Source organism: Carcharodon carcharias, chromosome 25 (assembly GCF_017639515.1).
Source record: "Carcharodon carcharias isolate sCarCar2 chromosome 25, sCarCar2.pri, whole genome shotgun sequence".
Taxonomy (NCBI): Eukaryota; Metazoa; Chordata; class Chondrichthyes; order Lamniformes; family Lamnidae; genus Carcharodon; species Carcharodon carcharias.
The window spans coordinates 26,668,639-26,696,564 of record NC_054491.1 but is presented as its reverse complement, the minus strand read 5'-3'; the positions used below and the strand labels follow the sequence as shown (position 1 = coordinate 26,696,564).

Sequence of the window (27,926 nt, the reverse complement as noted above, 5' to 3'; positions counted from 1 at the left end):
TTTTCTTGCAATTTCCAACAGACTGACTTCATGTGCCCCACTTTATCACAACGAAAACACCTCAATTTTCGAATATCACTTCTACCTTCATCGCCTTTTTATCCTGAGAAAAAACTTCCACTCCTCTTCCCTGACTATCTACCTTCCTTTCACCTTCCAACTTTCTTTTTCCAATTTGAAAGGGTGACAAAAAACAGGTTTAGCTCTATAAACTAACTCATGTTCATCAGCTATCTCTGCTGCTTGTCTGACAGTTTTAACCCTCCTGTTCCTCCACATGAGTTCTCACTACCAAAGAAATTGAGTCTTTAAACTGTTCCAAAAGAATTACTTCCCTAAGAGCTGCAATATGTTGTCTCTATTTTTAACACCCATATCCACCAGTTTTACTCTCTCAAACTCAATATAAGTTTGTCCAGGCTGTTTTCTCATATTCCTAAATTTCTGCCTGTATGCATCAGGAACCAACTCATATGCACTCAAAATAGCCTTTTTCACCACATCATAATTCACTGATACCTTTTCAGGCAGTGAAGCATATATCTCATGCACTCTACCCAGCAACTTAGACTGTAATAATAACGTCCAATACTCCTATGGCCATTTCCCCTGTTTAGCTAGCTTCTCAAATGAAATAAAGAATGCTTCAGCATCTTTTTCCTCAAACATTGGAAGAGCTTGTACAAATTTAAACATCTCCCCACTGCGTTTTAGGTTAAAGGTTTTTTCATCATCAAAACTCTCCTCAGAATCCGCGATCTCTTTTTTAACTTCCAGCCTTTTAAGCAGGTATTCTTTTTCTCTCTCTTTTTCTCTTTCCTGAAATTCTAGTTCCAGCTTCCTTTCTTTCTCCTGCCTTTATGCTTGCTCTTTTTTAAATGTCATTTCTCTTTCCTTTGCTATTAATTCAAGTTTTTTCAGTTCCTTTGCTTGTTCAAATTCAAGCTTCTTAATTTCAAACTGAAGTCTCACTACCTCCAGCTGTGACTCACTAGTGTCAGGTTTCACTTCCAACTGTAGATGCTGTGCTATACTTTTGATTATATCTGATTTTCTAGTCCCCATAGGTAACCCCAATTTTAACTTATCTGCCAACTCTGTTAACACCCTGGCCCACTCCTCCATCACCCCCTACTCCTCAACCCCCTCCTATGGCACCACCCCATGCCCACGCAAAAGATGCAACACCTGCCCCTTCACTTCCTCTCTCCTCACCGTCCAAGGGCCCAAACACTCCTTCCAAGTGAAGCAGCATTTCATTTGCATTTCCCCCAACTTAGTCTACTGCATTCGTTGCTCCCAATGTGGTCTCCTCTACATTGGAGAGACCAAACGTAAACTGGGCGACCGCTTTGCAGAACACCTGCGGTCTGTCCGCAAGAATTACCCAAACCTCCTTGTCGCTTGCCATTTTAACACTCCACCCTGCTCTCTTGCCCACATGTCTGTCCTTGGCTTGCTGCATTGTTCCAGTGAAGCCCAACGCAAATTGGAGGAACAACACCTCATCTTCCGACTAGGCACTTTACAGCCTTCCGGACTGAATATTGAATTCAACAACTTTAGGTCGTGAGCTCCCTCCCCCATCCCCACCCCCTTTCTGTTTCCCCCTTCCTTTTTTTTCCAATAACTTATATAGATTTTTCTTTTCCCACCTATTTCCATTATTTTTAAATATCTTAAAATCTTTTATGCTCTCCCCACCCCCACTAGAGCTATACCTTGAGTGCCCTACCATCCATTCTTAATTAGCACATTCGTTTAGGTAATATCACCAACTTTAACACCTATGTGTTCTTTTGTTCTATTGTTGTTGACATCTTTTGATGATCTGCTTCTATCACTGCTTGTTTGTCCCTACAACCACACCCCCCCCTCCACTTCTCTCTCTCTCTCTGACCCCCCAGTCACCTTAAACCAGCTTATATTTCAACTCTTTCTTGGACTCGAACTCAAGTTCTGTCGAAGGGTCATGAGGACTCGAAACATCAACTCTTTTCTTCTCCGCCGATGCTGCCAGAACTGCTGAGTTTTTCCAGGTAATTCTGTTTTTGTTTTGGATTTCCAGCATCCGCAGTTTTTTTGTTTTTATCTCTGTGTTTAATTGACTGCCACTGCTCTTCAAGAAATGCCTACCTCCTTGAAGAAGTTCTGTTCTTTTCTGCGACAAGATTTCCGTTCCTCTCTTTTGCCTTGCTCACCTTCATTGCTTTCCATTTCCCTCCTAGTGTTTGACAAGGTGTTTACTAAAACCCGCTTTCACAGCCATATCTCCTTTCTCAGTGACTGTCTCCGTCTCCGACTTACCCCACATGGATTTCAACTGAAATTCCACCCCTCATGTTTCGAACCCACCCAGGATTACAGGTATCTCCGGGACATAAAACCTTTCTTGGACTGCTGTTCCCGTCACATTCTGAAATCCACACTCAGTGCCATGCGCCGCCATATGAACACATTTGACCTCTCCCTCCAGCAGCACCGCCGTACCCTTTTTCAAAGCTGCGCGTGTCCCCAGTTTCATTTTATTCTTCGGCTCATCCGACGCCTCAACAAGAAACTTTTTCTCTTTCTCTCAAGTGCTAAGGAACGCAAGCTGCAACAACTCATTGACACCAACACCCATCTAGGACCCTCCACCCCTGCCTGTCCCTCCGTCCCCACCCCATCTTCCAATCCCAACCCCAGCCGTGTATTCACTATACCCCCTGACCTTCCCCTCTCCGATGCTGAACGTTCAGTGTTCAGCAAAGGACTTAGTTTCATACCTTTAACGCCCTCACCTCAATGAATTTCGGGCTCAGCATGATGCTGAACTCTTCTTCCGCCGTCTTCGTCTCCGGGCTCACTTCTTTGGGCAGGAGTCCTCTCCCAGTTCAACGGATCCTTTTACCCATCTCCAATATTCTCCCTCCACCTGGACCCCTCCCTCTGGATTCTTACCTTCTCTTGATCTTTTCATTGAGAACTGTCGGCGTGACATTAGTCGTCTCAATTTCTCTGCTCCTCTCACCCATTCTAACCTGTCTCTCTCTGAACTTACTGCACTCCATTCTCTCAGGTCCAACCCTGACATTGTCATCAAACCCGCTGACAAGGGTGGTGCTGTTGTTGTCTGGCGCACTGACCTCTACCTCGCGGAGGCTGAGCGTCAACTCGCAGACACTTCCTCCTACCTCTCCTTGGACCATGACCCCATCACTGAACATCAAGCCATTGTTTCCAGGACTGTCACTGACCTCATCTCCTCTGGGGATCTTCCTCCCACAGCTTCCAACCTGATAGTCGCCCAACCTCGGACGGCCCGCTTCTATCTCCTACCCAAAATCCACAAACAGAACTGCCCCGGTAGACCGATTGTCTCAGCTTGCTCCTGCCCCACAGAACTCATTTCTCGTTATCTTGACTCCCTTCTCTCTCCCCTTGTCCAGTCCCTTCCCACCTACATCCGTGATTCCTCTGACACTTTACGTCACATCAACAATTTCCAGTGCCCTGGCCCCAACCGCTTCCTCTTCACCATGGACTTCCAATCCCTCTACACCTCCATCCCCCACCAGGATGGTCTGAGGGCCCTTAGCTTCTTCCTCGAACAGAGGCCCGAACACTACCTCCTACCTCTCCTTGGACCATGACCACTACTCTCCTCCGTCTGGCTGAACTTGTTCTCACACTGAACAATTTCTCCTTCAGCTCCTCTCACTTCCTCCATATAAAAGGTGTGGCTATGGGTACCCGCATGGGCCCCAGCTATGCCTGTCTCTTTATGGGGTATGTGGAACATTCCTTGTTCCAGTCCTACTCCGGCCCCCTTCCACAACTCTTTCTCCGGTACATCGATGAATACTTTGGTGCCGCTTCATGCTCTCGTCGGGACTTGCTAAAATTTATTAATTTTGCTTCCAATCTCCACCCCTCCATCATTTTCACGTGGTCCATCTCTGACACTTCCCTTCCCTTCCTTGACCTCTCTGTCTCAACCTCTGGTGATAGACTGTCCACCAATATCCATTACAAACCCACCGACTCCCACAGCTACCTCGACTACAGCTCCTCACACCCCGCTTCCTGTAAGGACTCCATCCCATTCTCTCAGTTCCTTCGCCTCCGTCGCATCTGTTCCGATGATGCCACCTTCAAAAACAGTTCCTCTGACATGTCCTCCTTCTTCCTTAACCGAGGTTTTCCACCCACGATCGTTGACAGGGCCCTCAACCGTGTCCGGCCCATCTCCCGCGCATCCGCCCGCACGCCTTCTCCTCCCTCCCAGAAACATGATAGGGTCCCCCTTGTCCTCACTTATCACCCCACCAGCCTCCGCATTCAAAGGATCATCCTCCGCCATTTCCGCCAACTCCAGCATGATGCCACCACCAAACACATCTTCCCTTCACCCCCCCCCTATCGGCATTCCGTAGGGATCGCTCCCTCCGGGACACCCTGGTCCACTCCTCCATCACCCCCTACTCCTCAACCCCCTCCTATGGCACCACCCCATGCTCACGCAAAAGATGCAACACCTGCCCCTTCACTTCCTCTCTCCTCACTGTCCAAGGGCCCAAACACTCCTTTCAAGTGAAGCAGCATTTCACTTGCATTTCCCCAACTTAGTCTACTGCATTCGTTGCTCCCAATGTGGTCTCCTCTACATTGGAGAGACCAAACGTAAACTGGGCGACCGCTTTGCAGAACACCTGCGGTCTGTCTGCAAGAATGACCCAAACCTCCTTGTCGCTTGCCATTTTAACACTCCACCCTGCTCTCTTGCCCACATGTCTGTCCTTGGCTTGCTGCATTGTTCCAGTGAAGCCCAACGCAAACTGGAGGAACAACACCTCATCTTCCGACTAGGCACTTTACAGCCTTCCGGACTGAATATTGAATTCAACAACTTTAGGTCGTGAGCTCCCTCCCCCATCCCCACCCCCTTTCTGTTTCCCCCTTCCTTTTTTTTCCAATAAATTATATAGATTTTTCTTTTCCCACCTATTTCCATTATTTTTAAATATCTTAAAATCTTTTATGCTCTCCCCACCCCCACTAGAGCTATACCTTGAGTGCCCTACCATCCATTCTTAATTAGCACATTCGTTTAGATAATATCACCAACTTTAACACCTATGTGTTCTTTTGTTCTATTGTTGTTGACATCTTTTGATGATCTGCTTCTATCACTGCTTGCTTGGCCCTACAATCACACTCCCCCCTCCACTTCTCTCTCTCTCTCCGCACCCCCCCCCACCCCCCCCCACCACACACCTTAAACCAGCTTATATTTCAACTCTTTCTTGGACTCGAACTCAAGTTCTTCGAAGGGTCATGAGGACTCGAAACGTCAACTCTTTTCTTCTCCGCTGACGCTGCCAGACCTGCTGAGTTTTTCCAGGTAATTCTGTTTTTGTTCTGTTAATTTACTCTTGGTTATTTGTTGCAACCCAATCAGAGTTATACCTTCTACTCCAAGACAATTCTTAGCAGTTGCCAAAGCCTCTTGCAGTCTCACCACTTCTAAAATACCTCACCAACTCCTGCATTCAAAGTGCTTCTCGAAGTCGTAACCTTAAGGTTCACCAATTCCAAACCAATCAAGGAATTATAATCTTTATCCTGTCAAGAGCCCCCAGTTGTTATGACACAGCAGTTTGTAAAGACTGAGTTTTTTAAAATCCCAGAGGGAAACTTTAAACAACTGTCATAACCTATATTTTCAATTGGAATGTCTTGAGTTGCAGCTCTAAATTCAGGAATAACATGACCAGTTCTCAAGAGGCTTTTATATCAAACTAAATGAGACATTTATTAATTTACAACAAATTAAACACATACACATGGCTATAAATTACTACTGCCATAACTTTTAACAAATTCCAAAATTAATCTCCATTAAGGCAATAATAATAGACTTAACCAGACACCAGGCAAAGCATTTTCACCTTATTAATTCAAAATGAGGTTCCTTTTGATTTGGCTCTTTTGCAGACAGTTGTAGGCTTACAGGCTTTGATCTTACATGCCTCTGCTCTGCACGTACAAACTCCCTTCCGTTATATCCAGCACTCCCCTTTAAATGTAAATTCAACAAAATGCAAATGTACCCTCTACTTCCGTTTACACCTCAAAACTACTGTACATCAAAGCACCCAGGCTAGCTGGCTTTAATCCAATTAACACACACACACACACAGACTAAAGCTCTATTTTTAAAAAATAAATTCTTGTAACAATATATACATTAATATCCCTTCCTGACATCCCCATTCCCATTGAAAAATGAATCATCATAATTCTAACATGATTGTCCCTTAAGAAATTCATGCTGGCTTTCCTTCATTAACCCGCATTCGTCCATGTGACTATTAATATTGTCCCAAATTTCTAGGGGCAGAATTTTCTCATTGGCATGCGGGGGTGGGACCCACACACCGACGCATAAAATGACACGCGGTGACATTGGGCGAGCATCCTGACATCACCACGCACCATCGCAATATTTCGTTGGGTGGGTGGGCAATGATATCCGATGCACGCCCGCCATTAATTAACGGGCCGCTTAAGGTCCTTGAGGCACCAATCAATGCTGATTTTTCGGCACTCGTGTGATCTTCAGGTGGTTGCACGGGCGCAATGGGCAGGCGGGTAGGACACATTTGTATAAACCTCATCCACAGGCAGGATAAGAGGGCTCAGTGGGGTTGCGAGTGTGCTCTGTCAAATATTGGTGTTTCAAAGTTACTGATACTTGCCTGTGTGATCTGCAATACTTCAAAACGCATACCAGCTGCTCTGGACTCACAACCTTCAGGTCAGCGCTCTGCAGTGAGGAATCTTTTTTGGGCCTGCAGCTTTCAGGAAGCCTTCCCTTAGCCTGGGAGTGGGAGCTGAAAACTCTCCACTGGAGGTACCTCCTCTGAGGAGGAAGGGAGGGCTAGAAGGGAGAGGAGGCCAGGAGTCCACATGCAACCTCCAGGGGAGCCACCTTTGGGAGGACAGGTGGAGGCACAAGGGGTGCAGGGCCAAGAGGTAGTCCAAGGCGGAAGGGGCTGCAGAAGCTACTATCCTGCTGCCAGGGTATACAGGCTGCGAAACAGCTACCTCAATATGTCTGAGCTGCAGTGCCGAAGGAGGTTCCATCTCTCAAGGGAAACAGTCAACTATATCTGTCAGATGATTGGCCCTGAGATCTCCATGAACTGTGTGGGTGGACACCCCATGCCAGTGGCTCTGAAGGTTACAGTTGCCCTCAACTTCTATGCCTCTGGCTCCTTCCAGAGCTTGGTGGGTGATCTTTGCGGTGTCTCCCAATCAGCTGTCCACACTTGTGTGAAGCAGGTTACAGACACACTATTCAGACGCGCATTGACCTTCATCCACTTCCATCGGGACCAGGCCAGTCAGACACAGTGAGCCAGAGGCTTCGCGGCCATTGCTGGCTTCCCCCACATCCAGGGTGCAATAGACTGTACACATGTGGCTATCAAGGCGCCAGCAGGTGAGCCTGGTGCCTTCCTCAACAGGAAGGGATTCCACTCCATGAACGTGCAGATAGTTTGTGATCATAGGATGCTGATTCTACAAGTCTGTGCAAGGTACCCAGGCAGCTCCCACGATGCCTACATCCTCAGACACTCCCAGACTCCCAGGTGCCGGGGCTCCAGCTCGGCTGGATGGATGGCTGCTGGGTGACAAGGGCTATCCCCTCAGAAGGTGGCTTTTGACGTCTCTCTGCCATCCAAGAACAGAAGCTGAGCAGCACTACAATAGGAGCCACGGCACCACAAGAGCTGTGGTGGAGACAGCCATTGGTCTTCTCAAGATGTGCTTCCGATGCCTGGACTGCTCAGGGGGCGCACTCCAGTACCCCCCAGATTGTGTGTCGCTGATAGTGGTTGCATGTTGCGCTCTCCACAATCTTGCGTTGGAAAAGAGGGTGGGGGGGGGGGGAACGCTGTGGATGATGAAGATGTAGACACATTGGCTGCGGCTGTTCACGATGAGTCCAGCAGTGAGTCCGAGGGTGAGCACACACAGGGAAATGCTGAGGGGGTAGACGCTGATCTGGGCACAGTCCAGGGAGGGAGGGACACCCAGGAGGTTTTAATCCAATGAACCTTCAGCTAGCACACCACATATGGACCTCCAGGACAGCCTGGGCTGCAGGCTCTATACTCAATACCTAAGTGCAAAATCTGTCTGGTTAGGAACAGTAACTAAGGGCCTTGTCAATAAAGCTGAATGTCCCACAAATCACTCATAACATTATTGGAAACCATCCACCTGCAGAAGAAAAGAGGCACCCTCAGCCATGGTTACATATCAAAATTTAATGATTTAACAAAATGAAGTTCAGAAAAAAATAATTACAGAGGTGCTATACATCACACCAACTCATAAAGACCTCATCTCGGGCCAACATAAAAGCACCAGTGATAAACCCGTGGTGTGCGTAAGGTGCCTCATGTTTATGTTTCCGGGTGCTAAGTCTTGGTGCTGCCCCATCGCTGGGAGTGGTATCTGAGCCAGCCTGCTGACTCTGCTGTCCTGTTGGCCTCGATGACCTTTGCGGTTGTCCTCTGGCCTGTGGAGCCTGTGCTGGTCCCACCTGGGAGGGAGCTGCCAGTTCCACAGCTGGCATCTCCCCAGTCGTCGCAGCCTCATAGGATGCAACGGTAACTGGCAGAGGGGTGGAGAAGCTGCTGCCCACATCCAGAGCGCCCTGAAATGTGCCCACAGAGATGACAGGCAGCAGCTGCACCAACATGAGGTGGCTTCAGACCTCCCTGCTCACCATGGATAGATGGGCACCAAGCTGGGAAACTTGGTACCCAGATCATCTTCCACACTGGCACTGACCAGCTGAGGGCAATGCCGATGTGAGGGCTTGCTGGTCCGACCGCATCCCCAGGAAGCCCTGATTGGTTCCCTGGAGGGGCCTCTCCACGAGAGTCACCACTCCCTCCATGGAGGATGCATGACGTTCGGCCATGAGGCTCATTGCTTCAGCGATGTCAGTGTGGACTCCTCCACCATGGTCACCAAGCCAAGCAAAGCCTCATGTTTCTCCCCCAGATGCTCCCGCACACCTGGCCGCATTTCCTGTGTTTGCTGCGTCGCGGACGACTCCAGAGCCACCGACTGAGCATGTGCCTGGATCCCCTGCAGTCCTCCGACTGCTGGCACCATGGGCACTCTCTGTCTCTGCCAGTTCCTCCAGTGACTGTGAAGTTCCCTCACCGCTGTGCCTCGGGACACTAGCCAATGTTCTCATTCCCACCAAGGTGCCAGTATCTGTGCTGGTGCCTGCCTGACAGAGGTGGTGTGACGCTGGTGAGTCTGAGACTTCAGGGCCCTCAGGTGAGAGGGGGCCTCTGCTGCTCCTCCTCCCAGCCCTGCTCTGCTGATGCTGAAAGGAAGAACAAGGACATTGGATCAGTTAACATAGAGACAATGTCAATGTACATCCCAGTCCCCCGGATCATTATGCGCTCATCCTTCCATAAGCAATGGTCAAGCCATGTTGCAAACTTCAATCACTGAACATTCAGCACTGCCATTGCTGTGGGGAGAACAATGGTGACCTCACTGCTGGGCAAACATACCAGCCCATGGCACCCCAGCCTCACTGACACTGGTGGAACTGGGCACATGGCGCCTCTCCAGGTCCAGGGCCTCCTGCTCGAAGCGGCTGAGAATCGCCACCTGTGCCGGCCCACCGCCAGTCCTCACCCGCTCGGCTGCATTATGTGCACTCTTCTCCTGAAAAGGAGAGAAGAGCATTGATCAGTGTTACTTGTACCTGGATTCTCTTCGCAGATGGCCCACCCCAACCAGAGTGGGACATTGCAGGGCTCCAGTGTCTCCTCACCCCGCTGCTGCTGAACACTCACACAAAGATGCCAGGCCTGCAACCACCCCAACATCCCCCTTGGCCAAATGCTGCCTACTTCACATCAGGCACCACAGGGTCTAACCTTCCATAGCAAGGAGGTGCAAGCACGTGGAGCGCAGAGGGCAGCAGATTGATCGGTGCCAATGCCACCTTGAAGCTCCCCTCCCAGCATCTCATCACCCTGACTTTGACATGTCCTGGAGTTCCAGCACTGCGCCCAGGTACAGCTCCTCCAGGTTACCCCCAAAACAGTCATGTGGGTCTCAGTGCACCACATGCTGCAGGGGCAGAACCCATCTCTTCACCACCCCCTCAGGGTGACCTCGGCATGGGCAATATCTGCTGGCCCACCCAGCGAAGGACACAGGATGTCAATGATTCAAAGCAGGTACTACACTCAGACTTGTTGGTGGTTGGGATGCAGGCACCAGAGGGGAAAGCCTACCTGGGTTAAGTGACCAATGCCAACATGGTCCTCACCCTTCCTGAGTGCAACAGGTTGTTGAAGCGCTTACGATACTGGACCCAGGTGCATCTCCCCACATCGCGGGAGCTCACCACCTCCGCCACCTCCTCCCAGGCACGTTTGGCCATGTGGGGGGGCCTCCTTCTCCCGCCCTGGGGTAGCAGGACCTCTCTTCGGGCTGCCACCTCCTCGAGCAGGGCAGCAAGGCAATCGTCAGAAAAGCGAGGGGCGCAGTGCCCTCCCTGCCCTGCCCTCCTGCCTGACCTGTTCACCAGCAGCGCCTGGGGGCAGCCCTTCCACTGGCCGGGATTCACAGCCTTTGAAAGTAGTTTTTTAAAACAGGCCGCCCGGGTCACCACTGGACCGGGATGTCATTGCAGTCCCGCTGCCTGCCCACTCCCGCTGTCCTCGGGAACTGAGATTCACGCTGGGTGGGCCTCAATTGGCATGCCTGCATAAAATGGCGGCACGGACCCGATCGAGGGCGGTGATCGAGTCTGCGCCCACCCACTCCCGCTCTGCCCGCCCGAGAGGCAGGAAATTCTGCCCTAGAAGTTTCCACAGCACCAAAGTTAAAGTGACTGGCCTGTAGTTGCTGGGCACATCTTTACAACCTCTTTTGAACAAGGGTATAATGTTTGCAATTTTCCAGTCCTCTGGCACCACCCCTGACCCTAAAGAAGACGGAAAAATCTCACTTCCCTCAGTATCCTTGGATGCATCACATCCAGTCCCGGTGCCTTACCAACTTTAAGTACAGACAGCCTATCCAATACCTCCTCCTTTTCAATTTTAAACCCTTCTCGTGGCTAAATTAGCCCCTTTCACCATGGCCTGGGTAGCATCTTCTTCCTTGGTACAGACAGGTGCAAAGTATTAATTTAATACCTCAGCTATGCCTTTTTGGTCTCTACTCAACCCTGCTCCTTTTATGTTAGCTGCCAGCCTCTTTTCACTCTCCCTCTTTGCTTCTCTTATTTGCTTTTTCATCTGAATCTTCTATATTCAGCCTGGTTCTCAATTGTATTTTCTAACTGACACCTGTCATAAGCGCACTTGTTCCTCTTTATCTTAATTTCTGTCTCTTTTGTCATCCAGGGAGCTCTGGATTTGTTTGCCCTACCTTTCCCTATCTCTTCTTTGAAGGTAGCCCATTATTCAGTTACCGTTTTTCCTGCCAATCTTTGACTCCAATTTATTCAGCCAAGATCCATTCTTACCCCACTGAAGTTGGCTTTCCTCCAGTTAATTATTCTTACTCTGGATTGTTCTTTGTTCTTTTCCATAGTTATCTAAACCTTATGACACAATGATCACTGTACCCGAAATGTTCTCCCATTGACACTAGATCCACTTGACCCACCTCATCCCAAAAACCAGGTCCAGCAGTTCCTCCTTTCTCACTGGACTGGACACATACTGCTGTAGAAAATTCTCCTGAGTGCATTCTCGGAATTCATGTCCTTCTCTGTCCTTTACACTACTACTACTCCCGTCTATATTCAGATAATTAAAGTCCCCCATTATAACGGTTATAATTTTTGCATCTCTCTGTATTTTCCTTGAAAGTTTCCTCTACATCTTTCCCACTAGTTGGTGGCCAAGAGACTACACTGAGCATTGGAATTACACCTTTTTTGTTCCTTAGGTCCAGCCAAATAGATTGACCCTTAATCGATACAATCCCTCCCTCTTTTCTTCCTTTTCTATCTTTCCTGAACACCTTGTATCTAGGAATATTTAGCACCCAGACCTGCCCTTCTTCAAGTCAGGTCTCTGTTATAACACATATGTCCACACAGCAATCTTGGCCTGTAAGTTATCAATCTTACTTACCCCATCTGTGCATTCACATACATGTAACCCTGATTTAGACTTTAATACTTTCTCCTTTACTCTGACCCCACAGGAGACTCCACAAATATCCCCATCCTCAATGATGGGGGAAGCCAGCACATCAGTGCAAAAGATAAGGCTGAAGCGTTTGCAACAATCTTCAGCCAGAAGTGCTGAGTGGATGATGCATCTTGGCCTCCTCCGGAGGTCCCCAGCATCACAGATGCCAGTCTTCAGCCAATTCGATTCACTCCACGTGATATCAAGAAACGGCTGAAGGTACTGGATACTGCAAAGGCTAGGGGCCCTGACAATATTCCAGCACTAGTACTGAAGACTTGTGCACCAGAACTTGCTGCGCCCCTAGCCAAGCTGTTCCAGTACAGCCACAACACTGGCATCTACCTGGCAATGTGGAAAATTGCCCAGGTATGTCCTGCACACAAAAAGCAGGACAAATCTAACCCGGCCAATTACCACCCATCAGCCTACTCTCAATCACAAGTGAAGTGATGGATGGAGTCATCAACAGTGCTACCAAATGACACTTAGCAATAACTTGCTCACTGATGCCCAGTCTGGGTTCCGCCAGGGCCACTCAGCTCCTGACCTCATTACAGCCTTGGTTCAAACATGGACAAAAGAGCTGAACTCCCGAGGTGAGGTGAGAGTGACTGCCCTTCACATCAAGGCAGCATTTGACTGAGTGTGGCATCAAGGAGCCCTAGCAAAACTGGAGTCAATGGGAATCAGGGAGAAAACTCTCCGTTGGTTGGAGTCATACCTTGCACAAAGGAAGATGGTTGTGGTTGTTTGAGGTCAATCGTCTCAGCTGCAGGACATCACTGCAGGAGTTCCTCAGGGTAGTGTCCTCAGCCCAACCATCTTCAACTGCTTCATCAATGACTTTCCTTCCATCATAAGGTCAGAAGTGGGGATGTTCACTGATGATTGCACAATGTTCAGCACCAAATGCGGCTCCTCAGATATTGAAGCAGTCCATGTCCAAATGCAGCAAGACCTGGACAATATCCAGGCTTGGGCTGACAAGTGGCAAGTAACATTCATGCCACACAAGTGTCAGGCAATGACCATCTCCAACAAGAGAGAATCCAATCATCACCCTTTGATGTTCAATGGCATTCCCACCGCTGAATCCCCCATTATCAACATCCTAGGGGTTACTATTAACCAAAAACTGAACTGGATTAGCCATAGTAATACTGTGGCTACAAGAGAAGGTCAGAGGCTAGGAATCCTGCTGCGAGTAACTCACCTCCTGACTCCCAAAAGCCTGTCCACCCCTACAAGGCACAAGTCAGGAGTGTGTTGGAATACTCTCCACTTGCCTGGATGAGTGCAGCTCACACAACATTTAAGAAGCTTGACACCATCCAGGACAAAGCAGTCTGCTTGTTTGGCACCACATCCACAAACATTCGCTCCCTCCACCACTGATGCACAGTAGCAGTAGTGTGTACCATCTACAAGATGCACTTGCAGGAACTCATCAAGGCTCCTTCGACAGCACCTTCCAAACCCATGACCACTACCATCTAGAAGGACAAAGGCAGTAGATAGATGGGAACTCCACCACCTGGATGTTCCCCTCCAAGTCACTCACCATCCTGACTTAGAAATATATCGCCGTTCCTTCACTGTCACTGGCTCAAAATCCTGGAACTCCCTCCCTAACAGCACTGTGGGTGTACCTACACCACATGGACTGCAATGGTTCAATAAGGCAGCTCACCACCACCTTCACAAGGGCAACTAGGAATGGGCAATAAATGCTGGCCCAGCCAGCGACACCCACATCCCATGAATGAATAAAAAAAATGAACTAAATTTTCCTTATTCTAGTGCTATCTATTTCTCCCAGTATTCTGCGCATCTTGGTATTCCTCTCTGATATTATTTCCTGGTTCCCACATCCTTGCCAAGTTAGTTTAAATCCTTCCCAATAGCACAAGCAAGGAACTCAGTCCCAGCTCTATTTGGGTGCAAGCCATCCACCTGTACTGGTCCCATCTCCCCCAGAGTCCTAATGTCCCTAGAATTTAAATCCCTCCCTCCTACTCCATCTTTCCAGCCACACATTCACATGCTTTATCCGCCTGTTTCCATATTCGCTTGCGCCTGGCACTGGGAGTAATCGGAGATTACTACTTTTGAGGTCCTGCTTGTTAATTTCCTACCTGGCTCCCTAAATCCTGACTGCAGGGCCAGATCCCTCTTTCTGCCTGTGCTGCTCTTTCCAATGTGAACCAACTGCTGGCTGTTCACCCTCCCCACTCTGCAGGTGCTCAGTTACATCCTGGGACTGAATAACACACCGTCCTGGATTCATGTCTGCAGCCGCAGAAATGCCAATCCAGCCCTCTAACTATCAAATCACCTATCACTGTTCCTCTTGTATCCTCCTTGTACAGCTGAGCCACCTGTGGTACCATGGACTTGGCTCTGGCTGCACTCCCCAGATGAACCATCACTGTCATCAGTATTCAGAACTGAATACAGGTTGGAGAGTGCGATGCATTTGGGACTCCAGTATACCTGCCTGTCCTTTTTTGACTTCTGGCAGTCACCCATTTCCTCTCTTCCTGGATACCTGTAAGACCACATCTATAATGATGCTACCCATGAAGCTCTCAATCACATGGAAACACACAGTGATGCCAACTGCTTCTAAAGTTCTGAAACCCGGAGCTAAAGCTGCTGCAACATTCCTGCACATTGGCTATCCAAGCCAGGGGAAGTGTCAGGGATTTCCCACAGAAGAACATAAGAAATAGGAGCAGGAGCAGGCCATTCGGCACCTCAAACCTGCCCCATCATTCAATAAGCTCATGGCTGATCTGCCCCAGTCCTCACTCGTCTTTCGTACCAGCTCCTCATAACCCTCAACTCCCCGATATTTCAAAATTCTATCTATCTCCTCTTTAAATACTTTCAGAGATCTAGCCTTCACAACTCTCTGGGGCAGAGAATTCCAGACATTCACTATCCTCTGAGAGAAGAAATTCCTTCGCATCTCAGTTTTAAATGAGTGTCCCCTTATTCTGTAACTATGTTCCCTAGTTCAAGATTCCTCCACTAGTGGAAACATCTTCTCAACATCTACCCTGTCAAGCCCCCTCAGAATCTTGTAAGTTTCAATAAGATCACCCCTCATTCTTCTAAGCTCTAATGAATAAAGGCCTAACCTGTTTAGCTGTTCTTGATAAGTCAACCCCTTCAACCCAGGAATCAGCCTAGTGAATCTCTTTTGAACTGTCTCCAATGCCAGTTTATCCTTTCTGAAATACGGGAACCAAAACTGTACACAGTACTCCAGGTGCGGCCTCACCAACACCCTGTACAGTTGTAACAAGACTTCCCTATTTTTAAACTCCAACCCCCTAACAATACAGGCCAAAATTCCATTTGCCGCCTTAATTGCTTGCTGCACCTGCATGGTAACTTTTTATGTTTCATGCACAATAACACCCAGATCCCTCTGTGCTGCACTTTTTTGGAGTCTCTGTACATTTAAATAATAGGCTGCCTTTTGATTTTTCCTACCAAAGTGCATGACCTCACTCTTTCCTACAATAAACTCCATCTGCCAAGTTTTTGCCCATTCACTCATTCTATCTATATCCCCTTGCAGATTCGTTATGTTCTCATCACAACATGCCCTCCCATCTATTTTTATATCATCAGCAAATTTAGATATGTTACATTTTGTCCCCTCCTCCAAGTCATTAATATCGATAGTAAATAATTGAGGCCCTAGGACTGATCCTTGTGGCACTCCACTAGTTACATCTTTCCAACATGAGAAAGATCCTTTAACCCTGACTCTCTGTCTTCTGTGTGTTAACCAATCCTCAATCCATGCTAATACATTACCCCCAATACCATGAGCTCCTATCTTGTGCAATAACCTTTTATATGGCACCTTATCAAATGCCTTCAGGAAATCCAAATACACGACATCTACTGGTTCCCCTTTATCAATTCTTTTTGTTATATCCTCAAAGAACTCTAGCAAATTTTTCAGACATGATTTCCCTTTCACAAAACCATGCTGACTCTGTTTGATTGCATTAAGCTTTTCTAAATGTCCTGCTATTCCTTCCTTAATAATGGACTCTAGCTTTGTCCCAACGACAGGTGTTAGGCTGACTGCTTTACAATTTCCTGCTTTTTGTCTCCATCCCTTCTTGAACAGGGGCCTCACATTAATGGTTTTCCAATCTGCTGGGGCCCTGCCAGAATCCAGTGAGTTCTGGAATGTTTTGACCAATGTCCCCCCCCCCTAGCTCTGCAGCCACTTCCTTTAAAACCCTTGGATGCAGGTCATCAGGTCCTGGCAACTTGTCTGCCTTTAGTCCCATTAGTTTGTCAAATACTTTGTCCCTCGTGACAGAGACTGTTACAAGATCTTTCCTCCCATTAGCTCCTTGTTATCTGATATCTTTGGGATGTTTATAGTGTCCTCCACCATGAAGACCAATGCAAAATATTGGTTTAAATTATTTGCCCTTTCCCTGTTATCAATTCTCCAGTCGCATCCTCCAAGGGCTCCACGCTCACTTTAGCCACTCTGTTTCTTTTTATACACCCGTAGAAGCTCCTGCTGTTTATTTTTATATTTCTTGCCAATTTACTTTCGTAATCAATTTTCTCTCTCTATTAGCATTTTAGTCATCTGCTGCTGGTTCCTAAAAAATCCCCAATCCTCTGGCCTACCACTAGTTTTCACCGCTTTGTGTGCCTTAGTTTTTGATTGGATACTTTCCTTGACCACCTTTGTTAACCATGAGTGATTCATCCTTCTCATCGAGTCCTTCTTTTTGGCCAGGATAAATTTTTGCTGAGTGTTATGAAATATCTGCTTAAACATAGCACAGGATGTGCACTCCAGAGGCCAGGGCAGCCCTGCCATTCCTCTATTTATAGTTAACTTTGCGTCTGTTAACTAATCATACCAATAGTAATAAACTTTACCAATACCAATAAACGTTACTGCAGTTAACAAATGGTATTAATATTAATAAATCTTACTAGTAATAATAAATCCTACTCATGTTTAACACGCCTGACTAGAAGTAATGAAATTTATTTAAAAATAAAAGCTAAGACTCACCAGCTAATCAATTATTACCTATTATTAATATTTTACTAGTTTTTGATCAGCCAATTATTTAGACACAGTTCCTAAGCAGCCATACTCACCAGCCAATCAACAGATGATTTCCTGTGATGTCACAGCTCTATTTTAGTTTCTGAGCACGACTCTAAACCCACTGTTTGTAAAAAGTAGCTAGACGCAAAGTCTCGGTCTCTACTGGATTTTCCATCCCCTGAACTCTCGCTACTTTTCAATTGTCTCTATTGATCTGTGCAACTTGTTATGCTCCACACGCAACACCACCACCCACCCCAGTGCATCTCAGCTTATTAATACCTCCTTATAGCCTCTTCTACCCCTGCAATTACTTAGTTTCCACTTGAATGTATTTACAATGGTCAGCTGAAGCTCTCTGTGTGGTAGCAAATTGCACCTTCTCTCCACTCCTTTTGGGAAAGATGTTTCCACTGAATCCGGCTGATGCAAGGAAACCCGGAGGTGAATGTACCCAGCATGTTCACACGCAAAACCTGTCAGTTCAGAGGGTGCCCGACCTCCAACGCTGCTGAATGTGCTGTGGCTTTCGTGTCTCGTTTTGCTCCTTGAGTCGTTCTCCGTCACCATTAAATCCTGTGTTTCTCCTCCATTCCATCACAGATGATATTGTCCAGGCAGATGTGGTGTGCAAATATTCTCAGATGGAAGTTTATATTTCCAAATGCCGACTTTACCAGCTGGGCTTTGAGCGTGAAGATGTTCGAATTAATGATTTCCACTGTGTGGGATCAGAGGGAGATGATTTTATTGCATTTCACATCAATAATACCAATCACAACTGTGGGAACATTGTGAAGGTGAGTGATTCTCATGCCACTGCTTGTTCGCCAGTAAATTCTGATCAAGTCGTCTCTGCTCTCAGACGATGCAATCATCAAGTGTTCCAGTATTTTCTCAATTGATTTCCCCAATCACATTCCCTTGTCTCTCGAAAGACCCAAATGCTTTCAGTTAATGACTTTATCAGCAGTCTCGATAACTTTCCTCTCACTGGAAGCTGAGGCAAGATGCACAGGCCTGTTGAAAGGGCACTGTGAGCCCTGGGAGGGGCATTGAGCCCTGGGAGGGGCACTGAGCTGTGGGATGGGCACTGTGAGCTGTTGGGGGGCACTGAGCTGTGGGGTGGGCACTTTGAGCTTGGCGGGGGCAGTGTGAGCTCTGGGAGGGGCACTGTCAGCTGTGCGGTGGGGGGGCACAGGGTGCTATGGGTGAAAGTGAGAGTTTGCAGGATGTACACTGGGTGCTCTGGTGGGTGGACATGGTGGAAAATCAGTGGCAAATGGAATTCATCCCGGTAAAGTGTGAGGTAATGCACTAGGGGAGGGCTAACAAGGTAAGGGATTACATTATGAACGGTAGGACCCTGGAAAGTATGAAGAACAGAGGGACCTCAGTGTGCATATCCACAGATCCCTGAAGGTAGCTGGACATGTAGATAAGGTGGTTAAGAAGGTATATGAGATATTTGCTTTTATTGGCTGAGGCACAGAATGCAAGAGCAGGGAAGTTATGCTGGAACTATATAAAACACTGGTTAGGCCACAACTGGAGTACTGTGTGCAGTTCTGGTCACCACATTATAGGAAGAATGTGATTGCCCTGGAGAGGGTGCAGAGGAGATTTACCAGGATGCTGCCTGGGCTGGTCTGAGCTATGAGGAAAGATTGGATAGGCTGGAGTTGTTTTCCTTGGAGCAGTGAAGGTTGAGAGGGGACCTGGTAGAGGTGCATATGAGGGGCATTGATAGGGTGGATAGGAAGGCATTTTTCCATTAGTAGAGGAGTCAATAACCAGGGCGCATAGATTTAAGGTAAGAAGTAAAAGGCTAAGAGGGGAGTTGAGAAAAAATTATTTCACCCTGAAAGGGTGGTTGTCAGAAACTTTCATAACATTTAAGAAGTATTTAGATGTTCATTTGCGTTGCCATAACCTCCAGGGCTATGGGCCAAGCACTGGAAAATGGGATTAGTGTCGTCAGATCTTTGTCAACGGGCATGGACACAATGGGCTGAATGGCCTCCTTCTATGCTGTAAACCTCTGTGAGTCTATGAAATTGATTGTAGAGAGGCTGCAGAAATGTGCTGGGAACTGAGAGAGTAATTTGAGGTTGTGCGACCTTACCAAAGGGGAAGAATGGGAGCTGCTGTGAATAAACTCCATTAAAGGAAGAGGAAGATCTCACTGGGTTCACTCTCTGGGCCAGAATTCAATCTCGAGTACAAGGTACAGTACAGGGCAGCTGGATGGAGCTGGGTCATCCTTGGGCTACAGTCACACACCTGCTGATATATGACAATTAGCAGGAGTCAATAGCCTGAACTAGAGTCGAGGTTTAGCCTGTGAACTTCCAGGGTGGAGAAAAGGAAAACAGACACTGGAGTGGGTGTTGTGTTCAGGGACCAATCCATGTATGTAATACCTGAGATTGTGACATTGAGTGAGAGCGCTGGGTATGTTTGCAATGCTAGAGATAGATGGGTACGCAGTGTGGCTACGGATTGCCCTATCAATATAGGAAATTTGTCTCATGGTGATAGTAATTCTCCTCTCCACAGACAAATGAGACACATGTCATGTACATAAACACCGTCTGGATCGAAAGTCTGAACAACACAGGCAATGTCATTACTCGTGATAGAGTCATTAATGTCGAATTCTCCTGTGCCTATGAACTTGACCTGAAAGTTTCTCTTGAAACTGTCGTGAGGCCAGTGCTGAGGTGAGTGGTGGACCTGGATTAAACTTCTAAGCATTACATTTGTGGGGAATATGTGCGCTAAGGGTAAGGGATGACGAGAATGGAGAATCTGTGGGCTTTTAGATGCTTGGCAGAGTTAATTTATAATTTATGGTTGTTAAGTCTATTCGATGAGTCTTGATCCTCTCTGAAGTGTTCCTCGATCTTTATTGGTTGGTGATATTTGTATATTGCCCTATCAGGGGCTGCAACCAACAGATGCGCACCAAATTATTTAAATTGTACACTTTGTACCCCTGTCATTGGTCTCCCGATTGGATAAACTTAAACTTGTGTTTCAATAATAACGTTTAATCTGAACATCGGTCGATCCAATCGAGAGGAAGCAAGGCTCCTTACGGATTCAATCTCACTGTTTCTCTAAATATCACTAGAGAGAATGTTTAAAATTTAAACACACACCAGTGGATTTATAGAATCGAAATCTTTTATACTGCACTGTTTAACTGTTAAACACACTGACTTGGTTCACATGGGCAATGCTTCACACAAACACATAGGCGCACACACACTCTCCCTTTTTCACCTTCCTCCTGGGAGGCTAAATATAATATCCAAGAGCCTCAGACAAAAGCAAAATAATACAAACACTGAAAACCTGAGCTGGAACTAGCCAGCAGGTGAGGCAGCATCTGTGGAGAGAAACAGGGCGATGACCCTTCATCTGAACCTGCTGAGTATTTCTAGTATTTAAAAAAAATTATTCTGGATACTCTGTGCAGCTGTAAAGATGAAAAGTCAGGCAGGATATCAGTTGGATGCCTTGGTAAAAAGTAGCCAGGACATGTAGAATTAACCAAAGTTTTTATTTATTCATTCTTTAATGTTGACACTGTTTATTTCAGTGTTGTCAACCTCACTCTTCCCACCAAAGAAGGTAATTTCATCACGAAAATGGCTCTCTATAAAAACTCATCATACAAATTTCCATATCGAGAGGGTGAGGTGACACTCACCACCCGGGATGTCCTGTACATTGGAGTGTTTGTGGAGGGAGCCGATTCTACACAGCTCATTCTGATCATCAACCGCTGCTGGGCCACTCCATCCCGAAATCCAAAGGACCGACTACGTTATATGATAATAGAACATGGGTTTGTATGAAATCTATCTAAAATGTTATAACATAGATGAGTTATGTTGGTTCCAGATCTCTCACCTTGAGTGGGGACAGTGCAATGTGTGAACAGATTCTTCCAATGTATACGGTGGGTTGGACAGAGCCTTTTCCAACTTCACATCTTGTTCACTGGATTCCTTCGCTGCAGCTCAACTGATTCTGGACAAACTGGCTTCCTCTTCTCCTCTGTCAGATACCATTCCAGAGACAGCTCTCCCCCGGCCCCAGGTCATTGGCTGTCCACCCTCTCTGTCCCCTCCATCCTCTCTGTCCCACCTTCAGAAGCTTCCTGAAATGCTTTCTCCTCAATCTTGCTTCAGTTTTTGTTCCCCTAAAACTGCCTCTGCTGCTTTACTGTGTTTATCATCATCAAATCATTTTGAGACATTCACTGCCTCGAAATCTTAATATCGAAGGGTGTCCCCAAGCAAAGGTATTTGTTTATAACTCCCCCTCCCCCAGGGACATGCCCCCTTCCAGTAGGCGGGGGGGGGGGGGAGGAATGGGGAAGTGTTACCCAGGGGATGGGGTGATTTACAGGCTCCCCACTCTGACAGTGATGTTCTCTCTCTCTCTCTCGTTGATTAGGTGCCCAAACTCAAAGGACAGCACCATCGAGATGGAGGAGAATGGAGTGTCTCTAACTTGCCGCTTCCACATTGTTGTTTTCAAGTTTATTGGTGATTACGATGAGGTTCATCTGCATTGTGATGTGACGCTGTGTGACTCCGACATAAATAACTGCAGAGTTGTGAGTAATGGCAGGCTCCGGCCCCCCGAGCCCTAAACAAGGTTCCAAACCTCTTCGCTCTGTTGTATGGACTGTGTGGTGCTGGTTTTTGAACCCTCTCTATGTTGCTCCCACTCCTGGAGCAGGACCCATTTTAGGCAACATTATAGCGCATTAAGTAGTGAGTTCTGCACTGTGATGAGTCAAATTGAGGTCCTGTCATAAAACCATCAGGCAGCTAAAACACTAATTTTCACCTTCAAGGCAGGTATTAGGAGTCAGGAAAATGCCTAGCTTGGCCTGCCTGCCTTGTGAGACAGGCTAGACTCAGGGCAGACCCAGGAGTGTGGAGGCAGCCACAGGGTACTGAGGCAGGCTGTTTAAAAGGAACTTGGTTCCAGTTAAAATGAAAACACAAAGCACCTCCAGCCTTCACCCCAAACATTCCCATGCCCCCACCCTCTATGGCGCCTCAGGCCAAGCTATAGCACTTCCAGGCCCATTGGTTCGATACAGTGTGTCATGGGTGAATTCTATGGTGACAATACTGTTATAAAAAAGCTTTAAAAATTCATTCATAACTCTCTACTGTTTTCCCTGGGCCACAGGTGTTTTAGTACTCTAATGGTTGTTTAGGCTCGCAGCCAAGACTCATTATATATGCTTGGCTGAGAGCCCAGACACCCATAAACCTTGTTGAAACACCAAGGCCCAGAGGAAAATGGCTTAACAGCTCTCTGCTGCCAATTTCACAATGTTTATTTACCAAACATTAAGGGGTTTCAAGGGTTTGTGTTTTTTGTTACTGATACTTTAAAGGGTCTGAATGATTGATGCTTTGATTGGCTGCAAAGTCAGTATGAGGAGCTAGGTACCAAATTAAGAAGCGGAACCTCAAAGGTAACAATCTCTGGATTATTACCTGAGCCACATGAAAATTGATATAGAGTAAATAAGATTAGAGAGATGAATGCGTGGCTCAAAGACTGGTGTGAGAGAAGTGGGTTCCAGTTTGTGGGGCACTGGCATCAGTACTGAGGAAAGTGGAGGTTGTACCATTGGGACAGTTTACACCTGAGCCGTGCTGGGATAAGTGTCCTCACAAATTGCATAACTAGGGAAGTAGAGAGGGCTTTAAACTAAACAAGAGGGGTGAGGGATCAAGTTTTGGTAGAGGTAGCAATTCAAGGTGTAGAGTCAAGATAGGAGAGAAAAATAGTAATATGAGAAATGAGGGTCAGAGAATGGCAGCAAGGGACAGAGAGAAAAAAACCTAAGAATACATCAACAGTCATGACTAGATATTACAAAGGTAACAAAAAGACAAAACTGAAGGCTCTCTATCTGAATGTGCTAAATGAACTGATGGCCCATATTGGAAGTAGATAAATATGATCTCGTAGCAATTACAGAGACGTGGCAGAATGACCAAGATTGGGTCCTTAATATTGAGAGGTACATGACATTCAAGAAGAATAGGAAGCTAGGTAAAAATGGAAGAGTGGCACTGTTAATCAAAGAGAGCATTGGTGCAATAGTTAGAGATAACCTTGGCTTAGGAGATCAGGATGTAGAATTGGTTTGGGTGGAGATGAGGAATATTAGGAGAAATAAGTCATCAGTGGGAGTGGTCTACAGGCTCCCTAACAGTAGCCACAGTGTAGGGCAAAGTATTCAAGAGAAAATATTGTGTGCTTGTGATAAAGGGATGGCGATAGTCATGGGTGATTTTAATCTACACACAAACTGGAAAAATCAGATTGGCAGTAGTAGTCTAGATGAGGAGTTCTTAGAATGCTTTTGAGATAGTTTCTTAGAGCAGCATGTTAGAGCAGGTTATATTAGAATTGGTCTGAAGAGTCATATGGACTCAAAATGTCAACGTTGTTTTTCTCTCCACAGGTGCTGTTCAACCTGCTGAGTTTTTCCAGCATTTTCTGTTTTTGTTTCCGATTTCCAGCATCAGCAGTATTTTGCTTTTATATTAGACTTGGTATTGTGTAACGTGACAGGATTAATTAATGACCTCAGGGTAAAAGGCACCCCTAGGTAGCAGTGACCACAATATTAAATTTTATATCCAGTTTGAAAGGGAGGAGAGTGGGTCTAAGACTAGTATCTTAAACTTAAATAAGAGCAACTATGTGGGGATGAAAGCTGAGCTAGCTGAAGTGAACTGGGAAACTAGGCTAGAGGATAGATCAATAGAGGAGCAGTGGCAGACATTTAAGGGGATATTTCAGAGTATTCAGAATAAGCACATTCCTATTAAAAAGAAAAATTCTAAGGGGAGGACCCACCGTCATGGTTAACTAAAGAAGTTAAGGAAAGCATCAAACTTAAGGTTAAAGCATACAACTCCGCAAAGAAGAGTGGCAGATCAGATTATTGGTCCGAATATAAAGAACGGCAGAGAATGACTAAAAGGTTAATGAGGAGAAAGAACTTAGACTTTGAGAGGAAGCTAGCTAGAAATGTAAAAATGGGTAGCAAGAGTTTCTACAGGTATTTTAAAAAAGAAAAAAATAAAGTGAGTGTTGGTTCTCTAGAAAGTGACAGTGGGGAGTTAATAGTAGATAATAAGAAAATGGTGGATGAAATGAACAAATATTTTGCTTGTGTTCACTAGAGGATACAAAAAACATTCCAGTAATAGCTGCAAATCAGGGGGTGAACGGGACAAAGAAACTTGGTGAAATTGAAATCACTAGGGAAATGGTACTGAGCAAATTGATGGAGCTGCAAAGGCTGGCAAGTCGTCGGGTCCTGATCCTAGGGTCTTAAAAGAGGTGGCTTATGAGGTAGTCGATGTGTTGGGGATAACTTTCCAAAATTCACTCGATTCTGGAAAGGTTCCATCAGACTGGAAAGTAGCAAATGTAACCCCTCTATTCAATGGAGGCAGGAAACAGGAAACTATAGGCCAGTTAGCTTGATATCTGTTGTAGGGAAGTTGTTAGAATTGATCATTAAGGAGGTTATAGCTGGGCACTTAGAAGAGCTCAAGGCAATCGGAAAGAGTCAGCATGTTTTGTGAAAGGAAAATCATGTTTAACCAATTTATTGGAGCTTTTTGAAGGAGTAACATGTGCAGTGGATAAAGGGGAGCCTCTAGATGTGCTGTACTTGGATTTCCAGAAGGCATTTGATGAGGTGCTACATCAAAGGTTATTACTGAAAATAAAAGCGCATAGTGTGGGGTTAACATATTAGCATAGACAGAAGATTGGCTGGCTGGCAGGAAGCAGAGTGTATGCATAAATGGGTCTTTTTCACATTGGCAAGATGTGATGAGTGGAGTCCCACAGGGGTCTCTGCTGGGGCCTCAACTTTTTACAATTTATATCAATGACTTAGATGAGTGGAGCAAAGACATGGTAGCTAAATTTGCAAATGACACAAAGATAGGTAGGAAAATATGTTGTGAAGAGGACATGGAATTTGCAGATAGATAGGCTGAGTGAGTGGACAAAGATCTGTCAAATGGAGTTTAATGTGGAAAAATGTGAAGTTGTTCACTTTGGTAGGAAGAACAAAAAAGCACAGTATTCCCTAAATGGAGAACAACTGCATAATTCTGAGGTATGGAGGGAGGTGTTCTGGTGCATGAGTAACAAAAGGTTAGTATGCAGGTACAGCAAGTAATTAAGGCTAATGGAATGCTATCCTTTTATTTATGAAAGGGATTGAACATAAAAGTAAGGATGCTATGCTTCAGTTATACAGGGCATTGGTGAGCCTGCACCTTGAATAATATGTGCAGGTCTCCTTATTTAAGGAAGGATGTAAATGCAGAGGAGGTTTTTACTAGGTTGATACATGGAATGAGTGGGTTGTCTTATGAGGAAAGGTTGGACAGACTGGGCTTGTTTCCACTGGAGCTTAGAAGACTAAGGGGTGATTTGATCGAAGTATAAAAGATCCTGAACGGCCTTGACAAGGTGGATGTAGAAAGAATGTTTCTTCTGGTGGGTGAGTTTAGAAGTAGGGGGCCCGGTTTTAAAATTAGGGGTCGCCCTTTTAGGACAGAGATGAGGAGAAAGTTTCTCTCGGAGGGTTGTGCGACTTTGGAACTCTGCCTCAGAAGATGGTGGAAGCGGGGTCATTGAATATTTTTAAGACAGAGGTAGATAGATTCTTGTTAGGTAAGGGAATTAAGGGTTACCGGGGTTAGATGGGAATGTGGAAATTGAAACACAAGATGATCAGCCATGATCTCATTGAATGGCGAAGCAGGCTCTAGGGGCCGAATGGTTTACTCCTGCTCCTATTTCTTATGTTCTTGTGGTTTGTTGTGAAATGGCTTTTTTTTTCAACATAGTAGGAAGTTATGAATGAATTGTTTTTTTTTTAAAAAAAAACATCCTTCTGTCACTATTGGATCAATTGGTTCTGTACAACGTAAGGTGGGTCAATGGGCATGAGGAGGACCTTTTGCATTTACTTTATAAATACTTTTTAAAAAGTCCCCCTCATACAGACTACGGTTCAAGATTCCTTCAAGGGGTTGTGGACCATGAGTTTTTAAAAACCTGGCCTGACTCCATGAAAATTGCAGAGGAGTAGGATATGTTTATTGCTGCAATGGAGCCAACCAGGTTGGGAGTGCCGGATGCAGGCTTTTGACAGGATCCAGTCTGTACCCTTTAAAGGCAATCCCAAACATGAGACAGCCCGGGAATGGGCACGGGAATCCTAGAATCGGGACCTGCCTGCCATTTTTAAAGGGCTTCCGAGTCATTCCGATTCGGTGAGAATCCAGGCCAGTGAAGTGTGCGCACACACTTGCAACTTTGTTAGGAGCTTGTAATGGAACCGATGTGGAAATCCCCAAAGCCAAATCCTGAGGGGACATATTTCCAAGCAGATAGAAAGGGCATGGAGTAAGGGAATTCAAGAAACCCTATAAGAGAAGTCATAGGTACCTAAACACCTCTTTGGTTTCTGATGGAGTTGCTGCTGAGAGGCACATTAACCAAATCCTTCTGTGTTGGTCCCTATAGACTTGTCCTCCTAACAGCAGGAGATTCTCCAATGACAACTGGTCACCCTCAAAAGATCAGATTCTCTCTGTTGGACCCATCAGGAGAAGAGGTTAGTTTAACTGTTGGTGCCTCATGTTGTACACTGAGCCATTTACAATTTTTACAGTTCCTGGAACAAGCTCCTGTCATCACAACAATGTGACACCTCCTCGGTTAAAGGTAAAAGAGATAATATACAGGGAGTAACTGAAACAGAGAAGGAAAGTGTTAGGGTTAGGGTAGAGAAAGTTCACGCAACTCATTCCTGGAACAAAGGGCTTATCCTCTAAAGAAAGGTTGAATATGTTGGGCTTTTACCCATTGGAGTTTAGGAGAATGAGAGGTGATCTGATTGAAACATATGAGATCCTGAAGGGACTTGACAGGGTGGATGTTTCCTCTTTTGGGAGAGTCTAGAACTAGGGGGACACGGTTTAAGATGGAAATGAGAAATATTTTTCTCTGAGGGTCATTAGTCTGTGGAATTCTCTTCTCTAGAAAGCAGTGAAGGCTGAGTCATTTAAATTATTCAAGGCTAAGTTAGACAGGTTTTTGATAGGCAAGGGAATCGAGGGTTATGGGAGGCAGACAGGAAAGTGAAGTTGAGACTGCGATCACATCAGCCTTGATCTTCTCAGATGGTGGAGCAGGCTCGAAGGGCCAAATGGCCTAGTCCTGCTCCTAAGTCCTATGTTCCTAAGACATAGGCAAAGACAGACATGTATTGAGTACTGCTAATTAGTTTCAGAGCTGTTGATGCACCTCTCATGTAGCTGATCTAATGTTTAGACAGGGGCTGGTATAAAGTTGGGCTTTGTGCCCCCGAGAATGCCTCATGATGGTCTCCACAAGGAATACCCCATGTGCTGGCTGGCCAGTGGAGACAGGTCATCTTTCAATGAAGGTTTGATCCTGTGTGAGGAAAGAGC

The 27,926-nt window shown here is 46.2% G+C and overlaps 1 protein-coding gene across 1 annotated transcript in view; it reads left to right on the top strand.

Moving 5' to 3' along the window:
• Window positions 1–27,926, top strand: part of tecta (tectorin alpha) — a 112,203-nt gene that overhangs the window by 82,232 nt on the left and 2,045 nt on the right. The window contains exons 18-22 of the mRNA XM_041174284.1: window positions 17,965–18,161; window positions 19,921–20,084; window positions 20,969–21,217; window positions 21,832–21,994; window positions 26,977–27,067. Of these exons, the coding sequence (XP_041030218.1) occupies window positions 17,965–18,161; window positions 19,921–20,084; window positions 20,969–21,217; window positions 21,832–21,994; window positions 26,977–27,067 (864 nt within the window). The remainder of the gene's footprint in view (window positions 1–17,964; window positions 18,162–19,920; window positions 20,085–20,968; window positions 21,218–21,831; window positions 21,995–26,976; window positions 27,068–27,926) is intronic.